Source organism: Stegostoma tigrinum, chromosome 8, assembly GCF_030684315.1.
Source record: "Stegostoma tigrinum isolate sSteTig4 chromosome 8, sSteTig4.hap1, whole genome shotgun sequence".
NCBI lineage: Eukaryota > Metazoa > Chordata > Chondrichthyes > Orectolobiformes > Stegostomatidae > Stegostoma > Stegostoma tigrinum.
In genome coordinates this window covers 34,012,949-34,025,215 of record NC_081361.1, presented here as the reverse complement: position 1 = coordinate 34,025,215, position 12,267 = coordinate 34,012,949, and the positions used below count along the sequence as shown (strand labels likewise).

The following is a 12,267-nucleotide window of genomic DNA, read 5'->3' as shown; positions in this document are numbered from 1 at the left end:
TCTGCTTTCAAGTTTGTCCTTCCAAAATGAATCATCTCTCACTTCTCAGAGTTAAACTCCATTTGCCACTCCTCAGCCCAGGTCTGCATCTTACCAATGTCCCTTTGTAACCGAGAACAGCCCTCCGCACTGTCCACAATGCAACCCACATTCGTATCGTCTGCGAACGTACTAATCCACCCTTCCACTCCTGCATCCAAATCATTTACAAAAATCACAGTTAGAAGAAGACCCAGAACAGATCTTTGTGGTACACCACTCGTAACTGAGCACCATGTTGAATATTTTCCGCTCACTACCACAGTTTGTCTTCTAAGGGTCAGTCAGTTCTGAATCCAATCTGCCACATTTCCCCCTATCCCATGCCTCCTCACCTTCTGCATGAGCCTACCATGGGGAACCTTATCAAACACCTTACTTAAATCCACGTATACCACATCCACTGCTCTACCTTCATCCACCTTCATTTATTCAAACACCAAAAGAGGCGTTTGGTCACCTCTTCAAAGAATTCAATAAAGCTTGTAAGGCATGATCTGCCCCCTACAAATCCATGCTGACTGTCACGAATCAAACTGTGTCTTTCCAAGTGATCATAAATCCTATCTGTCAGAGCCCTTTCCAATAATTTGCCCAGCACTGATGTCAGACTAACTGGCCTGTAATTTCCGGGGTTATCCCTGTTCCCTTTTTTTGAACAAGGGAATGACGTTTGCCTCTCTCCAATCTTCCGGCACTAGACCCGTGGACACTGAGGATGAAAAGATCATTGCCAAAGGCCCTGCGATCTCTTCCCTCGCTTCCTTAAGTATATATAGCTCAGATAGCAAAATACGCAGATGTTATAACCTAAGGAGAAAGGGAATTGTTTTCTAATGGAAGGCCATTGATAGAATGAAGTCCTGCTTTTCTGTCAGCCTTTTGCAAATGTGTTCATCCACGCAATCTTTACGTTTTTTTTGTCTGCTGTGTTCATGACTCTTAATTTTTGCCTAACCATTTTTTTAAAGAAAAGGAACAGACTTTCTAAAGTAGAAAGTACAAACTACATCATATATCTTGTACAGTGCATCAGCAGCCTGCCACTTTCACTGTTTGTAAAAATGTGAAGCTTTCAAGGAACATAACCCACCAAGGGCTTTACTATGTGTGAAATTCTCTTTCCCCAGAAAGCAGAATCTATTCAATGCCAAGTTTAATGGATTTTTGAAAGACAAAGAGGTCAAGGGTTATGAAAAAGCAAAGTGGAATCGAGACTAATGTCAGATAAGTCATGATCTAAATTGAAGAGCAGGCTCTAAGGGCTGAGGGTCTACTCCTGAGTTCTGTGAGGGACAAGAGAAATAATCTGAAGACATGATTAATGAATGAATAGTTTAGAGTTTGAATAGGAATGATAAATCTCTTTGGGTTTTTGTTCCAGAAATATTCAATTAGATTGACTATTATCAAGCTCTTGAGAGTGCTGAAAGACATTTGAGTAGATCAGAAGGATAGACTAGAAATTTGTATAAGGGATGTATAGCAACACTGAATTGCCAATGGGGATTAGAAACCATGTGTAATTGGGAGAAAAGTTTTGGTGTCGTTTGCCACCTCTCCTCTTCGCTCTTTGTGCAGATGCAATGATCTAAGAAATATTTGAATACTTGGAATCTGATGTTCCAATTAGGGTGTATGTGGGGTTTCCAATTATTAACATCAGTTAGACTTGCAGAATACAAAACACTTACAGCAAGCACAGAAGAATTACAAGGATTAGTAGATAGACTAGTAACAGCAGGCAGCAAATCTGGAATGAAAGAAAACATTGACAAACTAATGCATATCTGAATAGCACCATGGAATTTTCTTATTAGAAGAGAACTGGGACAGAAATTCAAGCTTTCAGGAAGTACATTAACTGCAGAAGGAAGAGTTTAAAGTGGATTTTAAAGAGAAGTCAGACTTGGCTGTTACAGAAAGATGAGATCAATTTAATAGCTTTGGAGTGTACGCTTGGAGAATGGACTGGACCTGCTAGATGAAAAAATAATAAATGAAGTACTGTGGAGGGTGAGTGAACAAAGAAATTTTTTGAACATTATCAGGAAAAAGCTAGTAGGAATAAGAAACATTTTGAGGGAGGAAAGGTACAATGTTGGATGGGATGGAAACTGAATTATTGGTTCAAGGTAGAAAGAAATGAAAAGATCAATATCTGTTGTCAGGCAGAAAACACGTAAGTAATAATGCAAACTACTTAAACCAGAGCTGAACTCCACCTTCAGTCCTCATGATTTCACCAGTAAAAGTTGCATGGAGCCACAGTTTTATGTACATTACAGGAATTACAATGTTTTTTCATCAGTGCAGAGAACAGGCAGTATAGAGGCAGACTGTTTAACCCAAGGAATCTATACTCTGCCCGAGTCTTCTCCCAGCTTTGCTTATCTATCACCGTAGGTCTCCATTACTTATCTTCCTCTTTAATATATTATATGCTGTTCATCTCAGCTGCTCCACACAGTGGTGAGTTTCACATTCCTGCCATTCTGGGTTTAAAACAAAAGGGGTTTTCTGAATTGGTTGTACTAAAGAATGAGAATCAGGATTGCTGTTATTTTAGATTGATAATACTTACAGGTTACCTCTTGCCCCCTATTCATGAGTGAAAAAAGTTGTGCTGGTTTGTGATTTGATGTTTTACAGTTACACTACTTACTTGAACCATCTAATTCCATCTCAAGCTTGTCACGGAGCTCAGGATGAAAAAAAATGTGAATCCTCAATATTTGATTTCGATTACAGCCCATTCTTCAAGAGGCATTTATCCTGTAGCTCCTGTCAAGACTGAGGTACACAAAACTATTTTTAAAAAATTGTTAGACCATGATTCTCTCTCTCCTTTAAAAACCAGGTTTTCGTTGAATTCAGAAGTGCGGCTGACTGCAAAGTAGCCCAGCAGATGCTGACCGGAAGAATGTTCGATGGCAAGTTTGTTGTGGCCACGTTCTACCCACTTTGTGCCTACAAGAGGGGATATCTGTATCATACCGTAGTTGCTGACACCTAAGTTACAACTGGGCTTCTAGCATTTTGCAATCGCCCAGGTCCCTTTTGAAATATTCCTTAATACAATAGTGTAAAAGGTTAAATATTTTGCTCCGTTTCCTTTTGTGTGTAAGCGAGCATCAATTTAAGCAGCTAGTTTTAGAGAAAAGGTTTACAGAGTTAGGGATTAATGCACTTAAATCTGTTGGCAAGTTATTAACAAATTCTATTTTATTACTAGAAATTATAGCAAACTGCATTTGGTTCGTAAAATGCTGAAATAACATCTTTGCTGGCAGAGCTATCAATTACGTTCTTGTTAATGGGGAGCATGCTGGTGAACATTAAGATTACTGTATTTGAACCTAAAGAAATCACAAATCATTTTTATAAGTGGTGGGAAATATAAAAGACTGATTTAGATTGAAACTGATTGTGAGGTCAAAAGGATCACATTGCAAGCATTTAAGTGCACCAGATGCAGAAAAGATGTAATTTCTTAAAGGTTTTAATGAACGTGTGTACATATGCCCAGGTGCATGCATGCAAACTCATGCACAGCCGAAAAACAGCTCTTTACTGTGGACAGAAGAGGTGCAGGTTTGAGCACATCACTTAAAATTCCTCAGTAATGCTTTATTTGACCTTGGTATTAAAGCAGCTTGAATGGTACGTATGTGGTGCAGTGCAGATTTATTTATATTCAGGGAGATATAAGAAGTTCCTTGTACCATTTCAGAACATGAGATTGTATTACATTGATTTTTTTTTTGCTTCATATTGCAACAGCTTTGATACTGTTCAGTGGCTTCACAATGAATAAACTCACCATAACAGGCCTGAAACTAATTAAAGAGCAACTTCCACATCTGAACATGTTCAGATGTATAAGCAGACAGTGCATACCAGCAGCAAATTGTTTAATGGTATACCTAGGGACATAAACGGCATTTAAATCTTGACTGCAAAGTACACTTGGCTTCCTTAAACACCTTTTATATAACTAGTAATTTAGTATAAATAAAATCTAGTATTCCTGAAATAGTAGAGACCACAATCACTTTATTGCCTTCATAAATCACTCAAATGATCTAAATAAAATTCAGACATAATTATAATGTCTTCTCTGGTGGCAGAGATAGCATGCACTGTTACATACTGTAGTGAGTGCCCAGCATACCAGATCTTACAGTAAAGTCAAACATACCCAAAGCCAAAAGAACTTCAATAAAAGAATTAGCCTAACATTACATACTTGTGAATGTATCCATCCTGTTACCATGACAATACTGAAATAGATTGCATTTTGTATAGATGTGTTAGGAGTTGACTGTGGAAATTTGTCTGCACAACCCTTATAAGGTTTTTGTTCATTTGACCTAGAGAGACAGTTTGAACAAATTTTCCATTATTATTTGAACCAACAGTAATCACATACTAAGTGTCTCCAGGTACAGCAATTTAAAACCAAGATTGCTGTAGTGATGTTTTCCAGTTCAATGCATGTGGACCTCAAATTATGAGAACAAAAGATGCATTTTTTAAAAATAGAGTTGATGTATATTATTTGATAAGTTAGCTAATGACCAAAGACAAATTGCTGTAGTGGAAAAACCTTGCAACCAGAAGCTAGAATCAGTTTTTGAAGTACTCCAAATGACTTAAAAATACACAATGGGTATGTTCTGAATTGCAATGTCTGAAAGTGTAGGGAAGGCAAATTCGAATCCTGGCTTTCAAAAATAAATTGGATAAGCACGAAAGAAAAAATAAAAGTCCTGATTATGAAATTAGACCAGCTAAATTGCTGTTGCAAAAAGCTGGTCTGGAGTTGATGAGCTAAATGTCATCGTCCTCTGCTTTAACCAGACCACAGCTGTTGTCTTATAATTCAAAATAGGTGGCATAGTTACAAAATGTTTAAGCACTGTTTACAGTTGGAATCTGAACTTATTTCTCAGGTACGTTGAAAGTTAAATTAAAAACCCTAGGTTTTAAAGTCTTTGGTGTGCATACACGATTTACTGTCCCTTACTTATCTCTATGATTTCAAGGCGGCAAATAAGTGAATTAATTTATTTAGAATGTGTGCACTTGAACTCATTTGAAATCAAAACTGAACTTTTAAACTTAATCAAATTGCATTTACTAGAAGTAAATTGCAGTTGTACAGTCCAAATATTTTACTTTTGCATTTGTCTGCAGAGCAATCTTAAAACACAAAAGTACCAAAGAAAAAATGTGGAATATAAACACAACATTTGGGAACATATTAATGATTCCATGATTTCTGTGCCAAATTCTTTCTTTAATCATTCTGCCATTACTCGACTCGTCATGTATTGAAAATGGCTAAGGCCTGTTGCTTCCAAAACCCATGATTTTAAAGAAATAATAGATCTTATGAGTAGTTTTTGTGATTTTAATGAGAAGGCGTATTCTGAACGGAATATAAATTGTTCATGTTACAGATACGAGGTGTTAGTTTCTAAATTATGTTGGCAGATCACTGCAAAAAGTTTTTTTTATTAAAGATCTGTATCAGCTAAACATGGAGCTTTGCAGTTCTCCTTGGTTAGAATTCAGAAACTACAGGATGAAATATTCCGGAATCTTTGAAATGTTAAAAATATTCTGATAAGTCTGTGAAGTTCCTTTCTTCCTCCCCTCGCCCCCATGTGTACTGCAGGAAGTGTACTTTGCAGGTTTTTTTTGGAATGTCGATACATAGATGAGCTGTTGCACCTTGAATGGCTTGACCTTTGCCACAGCCTAACCTAGGTTTAGAATTGCTGCTTGCTCATCTAGTTTTGTACAGGTCTACTTATTCCCCTGGAGCATGGAATTTATATTGTATATCATGCTAAATGGTTAGGCATGCCTCTATCTTTGATCACCATCAAGCACTTTACTTGGTCCAATATATTCAACTCTAGATAAGACAATCCAAATGCCTTGAGGTTGAGACTAGATTCAGAGTAGCAGGTGATAAGAATAGAGGCTTACTCATAATTTCTAGATTATTCAACATGTGAAGCTATTGATGGTAATACGACAATTAAACTTCACCCTTTTCTAGTAAGTGGTGTGTTGACGATGGCCAGTAGGACTTGTGTGCCACACCTTCTGATTGGCTAAATTAGGAAACATTCCTGCTTGTGGTCATGAGTTTGGATGGACTGTGACAGTCTTTTAAATATCCCAGATTAGCCCAATTATTGTCTTCACCTTTGTTGTAAATAGTACTAATTAGAAAATCGATGCATAACATTGCATTTTGTTAAGAATAATTTTTTGTATCATTCTATAAGCAGTATTTCTGCACTTCCGTTCAGTTCTTTGTTTTTAATTCCCTTTTAGATGAATCAAACGTAAACATCTGATTTGCAGACCTGGTCTAAACTCTCTTGTGTTTATTTAAGTCACTTCTGTCATACAGACTTTTTGAACATCTACAATTGTGAAATATGTCAAAAGTTCACCCTAGGCCATCTGAAATCTCCAGCTTTGTAGCCAGACTTGTGGCCTGCATAATCACTTCACATTCATGTAGTTTGGTCCCATGTGCTAGACCATATTTAAGAAGTCAGCCACAAAAGTTTGGATAGCCACTAAATTATGTACAGTGCTGCTGCACATAGCTGACAGAATAGAGAAAAACCTCATCTTTTCCTGAATCTGTCTACCAGGTTTTGAATGGCTTCCTCACTTTCTGAAACAATGTAAAAGTAAACCAACGCATAGTGATATTTTAACGAAGAACTTACTGTTCTGATTAGGAATTGTGCAGAAGTGAAATTACAACTTAATCCGTGGCTACACATGTCCAGGTCAGCAGTTGTAAAAAAACAGTCACTCACCACTGCATACAGATTACAAACTCAAGGCGGACACCATAAAAAAATCTATTTCTGAGATTCAGAAAAGCACCATCTCCTCCTTTTGAACTGGGCTGCTTCAGCCATATCTAAACTAAGTGATATTATGTTGTTGCTGATTATAGTTGAAGGAGCTGTAGTGGATGTAGGCCTGGCTCCTTTTAGCACTGCCCATTTTGCTTGTTGCACTTTAGAGCTTTGGCCATTTTTAGAACTGCCTCTTAGTGTAAACCTTTTTTCTAGAGTGTTTTTTGTGTGGATCAACATAGTATCAACTGTACATGATTTGGAAAACCTTTTTCCTTATTCGTATACTTTTATTCAACAATAGAGGTGATGCTTGACATAAATATCATGCGACAACATACCAATTTGACTATCTCGCTTCATCAGTTTCTTGTGGAGCTAAGGATCATTAGCATTCCTGCTAACCCTTCTTGCCTGCAGAACAATCTGTCCATAGGTGATTTTTTTTTCCCCTGAGGAACAGATTGGTTTCTCAGTAAACACCTTTTCCAGTTACAACCTTTCTCATGAGGCTGATAAAATTTACTCAGTCATGGCTTGCAATTAACCATTAACCTGTCTGGCGAGCAGCTTTCTTCACTTTTCAGAAATAGACCCACCTGATGGTAAAAATTGCCATTTAAACATGCAATAATCATGACTTCTTTCCTGCCAAAATCTTGTTAATCATTTTGTAGCCATAACCTGTTTAACCCATTAGGTAGGCAGAACAAAGTTTGAGACGTGGCAAAGCACTGCTTATGCAGGTAAAAAATATTATCTGCTTATGGTCATCAGAGTAATACATCACAATTTGTTATGCAAACTTAATTTAGGGAATATAGTGGGATTAGTATATGCAATTTTTGTAAAAGCAAGTGTGGACTATTGTGAAACTTTGTGCATTTTTTTTAGAAATGCAAGGCTTGTATCTCCGAACTAAGGGAATTTGTCTCATGATTAGTGTATTTATTTACTGAAGCTAGAGAATGATGTGGTACTGTGCACTGATGCATGTTTCTCCAGGTTTGGTTTGCGTGCTGTCCTATGCAAAAGACTTGAGCCAAAAGAGATAAATGTGCTACCTTAAATATTTGCCACATTCCTCAATCAGTAGCATTGGGAAGTGTAAAAATTGTTTCCATGGATGTGATGTTGAAACAAAACTTTCCAGTTCTTTAATAAAATGTTAGAGAAAAGGGAGGAAATGAGATATTTGCACAGTGTGAATGTGTGAACAAAATGTGTGTAGGACCTTTCAAAAAAGACAGTATAGAATGCTATTTTGTTTGACTATTGACTTTGCTGACATGCCTGTCATTAGATACCTGAAGACAAGGTTACCAGAACAGTACGCATGATTTCAGTTTAAGCCAATTGCCACAAAATCTTGTGATTAAAAAAGATTAAAAGCAGCCAGGCGTTGAAATTCTGTATTTGATCTTTCTCCTACAGAAATAATTTTAATAACATTTAAAAAGGTACTCTGGGTCATCAAAATATTTTTCAGTATCTGTGGCCTGCAACACGCATGCATGAAATATGCAATTATAGTTAAAACACTTGTGACAAACAGATCATTTATTGTGTAGTGCTTACAGCAAGTGTGTCTGTCTGCTGTACTCATTACACAAGTGAATACTTCGAGTTAAAGCTTAAATTATCCTTTCGGCAATCAGATAATGCTTACATTTCAAACCATGGTATTCAAACTGATATTACCAGCTTATAAGGTTCTAACCTCTAATTTTTGATACTTTTTTGTGCAACATCTGTATGACCCTAGGTGTCTGTTGCATTTACGAGTTGCATGATCCTTCTCAAATCAGCTTATTTGATACAAAGGTTGTGGAATGAGCTTATTTGTAAAGTGGAAAAATAACTGGTAGTTTATGGAACCAGTTGAACTCTTGTATTATTACATTGTGTTTTCAAGATGATTGTAAACTTCTATATACTGATAAGAAATGTAAATCCTCGATATAATGGATTTTAATTGGGAGGCAACCTGTCTTAGAGGCTTGGGTTAAATTCTAACAAAAAGACAGTATGGTATGTTTTGCAGATATTGTATCTGGATTTATGTTATCCTGTAAAACCAAAGAATAAAAGTGCACATTAAGCGTTCCTAGCTTTTGCATCAGAAGCCCCATGGACAGACTGGTGCCATGGCAACTTCAATAGAAGCCACAGCTCACTCAATTTATTTGAAATCTGATTGTATCTCAGAGGTCCAGAAAGGTTGATTGCACAAATAATTGCTTCTCATTCCAAAATTACCAGTGCAGCAGCAGTTATAATCTGGCCTCACACTTCAAAATACTTAATTTGCTTCAGTCCTGTGCGTCACTACTTGATCCAACTGTTTCTGCTGCTGTATTAGAGTTTGATCGGTCATTTTTGTTCTCAGGAAACTATTGGAAATGTAGGCAAGCTGTTTGTATTATTCTTCCATGTTCCAAGATGATGCTTTGGATTTATGTGGTAAAACAGACAGACACTTTATAAAAGCAAGTTATTGAATGCATTGCCTAGCAACGTCACTGCATATCTGGTACCTTTGTGAAATGTGTTATCAAATAGAATGCTCGTGTAAATAAGTCCATTCATTATCACTGGATATTCAATAAATTGGCTTTTCCTACAATAGCTCCGCTATATATTACAATAATTGTATGGAAGTTTCTATATTAAAAGTTTATTAAATGTAACACTGTTCTGTGGCTGCATCATAAGTTGATGGATATCGAGCCATTTATGTATGCCGTGTCATTATAAAATACTGCTGAGTGCCGATAGTGACAATTCTTTTTCTAATACTTTGAATAACTACTGTGAATATTTGTAAATTATCTGTGCAAGTGTTTAAACTGCAACTTATGTAAACCTTGGCACGCAACAGTTAAATTTTCAGCATTCATCCTGGGTGTTTCATTGGAATTGAGTGCTAAAAGTTACTGCACTGAACAACTATGTACTATATAGATGCATGTTTCTTGCATTTTTGTGTCAAGTTGAGGCTAAAACCTATTGCAGATCTTCCCTACATTTAAGGGACGTGGAGAACATTTGGAGGGGCAAAGTACAAAATACCATATGAATAAACAAAGGAGTGAAGGCTGAACAATATCGCTGAAATGTCAACAATATCACTCAGATGTTGTAAACTGTGAAATTGCAGTTGTTTTCCAAGTAGTTTTATTGCAAGTTCTAGTTTTGTTGGCAACTAATTGTCTTCCACGAAAACTGTAATAGTCCCTCATCGGACTTGAGCAACACTTCCAAGCTAATGCCTATCTTTTTTTTTAAAAAAATTGCTGTCGAGTAAGATTTTCCAGATTAAAAATGCTAAACAAAGGAAGACCAATCCAAATTTGTTTCACTGTTTTTGCAATTAGGGTTATTTTGTTAATACTAATTATTGGGACAGGATGTCCTCTTTAATTAGTTCTGTATCGTACAATCGCTGCCCTTGTGTCACTGCACCAGTTGTTGGCCACTTGTCAGTCATGCATAATTGATGCTGAAACTGGACTTCAGAGGTAATGGTGCAGTACCCTTACTTTTCAGCAGGCTTACAATTTGGATTTTACTTGATGTATTACGATTTCTTAACCTTGGGCAAGGAGGTTTAAGACACTTCGTAAGTAGAGGAGCACTTGATTGTTTTGAGTACAAAAATGCTTGTGCTGTGTGCAATTATTTTGTTGCTGAACATGTACTGTACCAGGAAATGTAGACCCAGTGACAGAATTGTCAATCCAAAAACAGCGCTATCTTAGAACCTATTAGAAAGATGCATTCTAAAGGAAGAAATTAAGTTACCTTAATGACGAGTGATTCTGATCACCTTTCTGAACTATTAGTACTCAACATGGTTTTAATTTTATCTCCAACAACTTGTCTGTTAACACAACTTATTAATGTGCATAAATTTCTGCTGGTTTAGCTTAGTCATTCCTCTTTTTAAAATCAACTGCTGAAAATGTTTCAGAAGGTTTACAAGTGTTGCAACAAATGAGGAAATGAAACTCATCCATTTTAAATACAACTTTTATTCTGTGGTGAAAGTGTTAAAATGTAGATAATAGAAGATGCAATACTGCTAGACTATTTTTACAATCCAATATGCAGACAGTAAAAGAGTTTATTCCAATTCCAGTATACTGGAAAGCAGCTTTAATGTCCTGGGGGCTAAACAGTATTGCATCTTCTTATATTATTGCAAGGATTTAGGTGTGTGAAATACTTCTGTCATCTTGGTCATTCTGCTTTGTGTACAAAACTATCTTGAAAGGCATGCTACGATGTCTTGTAGCATTTATCTCCTTTTGGTAAAATACTGCCTTACGCTTTAGTGACAATAAACAAAACTACTTGAACAAAGGACCTTGTGTTTTTGTAAAGGTTATGAAAGTTAATTTGTTAAAGTTTAAACATTTTATCTATGATACAGAATTAAGACTTTAATATCAGCATAAGCATGAATGTAAAGATACAGATAATCACATCAGTTTCCTCAACCATTGATTCATTGCTAATGTTTGGTTGCATAGACACCAGTCATCTCCCAATGTAATGCTTAGGTATTGCTCAACCATGAGCAAAAAAATGAGATTTAATAACAGGAGTCAGGATTCAGTAATTGGTTTCCACCTAATTGAAAAGTACCTTGTCCAAGGTTTGCCTAGGTTATGCAACAATGATTGGTTCTGCAATTGTTAAAAATCCTCCTTTTAAAAATAATCCACATTCTTAGATTGTTTCTCTTTGGAAGTGCAGCAAGTGCAATTTATTCCCACGCTCTCACTTTGTGCAGAGAGAATTTTTAAGCTTCTGTAATTCACTAATTTAGGCCTGAGCTGCAGTATTGTGTCCAGTTTTGTGTCCAATATTTAGAGGAATGTCAAGAGCTGAAATGTACATGAATAATGTACTACAAGTAATATGCATCATAAATTCTACAGAAAAATGGGTGAAGCTGAGATTGCTCTCTTAGAATCAGATGAGATTTTTCAGGGGTGGGAGGGTGGTAAATCTAATTATGAAGGATTTTCATAAAGTAAATTAGAAGAATCTGATTCCACCTGATAGAAGGACAGAAAAGAAGCAGGTAGATTTTTTTTTTCTGGACAGTGAATAATTATCTGGTATGCTTTCCCTGATTAAAAACAGTGGAAGTTAATCAATAGTAACTTGAAAGTAATTGGATAATTTTTTAAAAAAGGTATAGCCAGCAGAGTGAAGGTAAAAGTTCAGAATAGAGGTTAAATTAAATGGCTCCTAAGAGCCAGCATTGGGCTCTGTGATTTGAAGAGATGTGAATGCAAGGTTCAGAGCATTAAGCTGG

General features: G+C 36.4%; 1 protein-coding gene across 1 annotated transcript in view; it reads left to right on the top strand.

Moving 5' to 3' along the window:
- Positions 1 to 11,303, top strand: part of uhmk1 (U2AF homology motif (UHM) kinase 1) — a 38,096-nt gene extending 26,793 nt beyond the window's left edge. Inside the window, exon 8 of the mRNA XM_048540027.2 lies at positions 2,900 to 11,303. Coding sequence (XP_048395984.1) covers positions 2,900 to 3,055 — 156 coding nt within the window. The 3' untranslated portion in view covers positions 3,056 to 11,303. The remainder of the gene's footprint in view (positions 1 to 2,899) is intronic.
- The last annotated feature ends 964 nt before the right edge of the window (positions 11,304 to 12,267 follow it).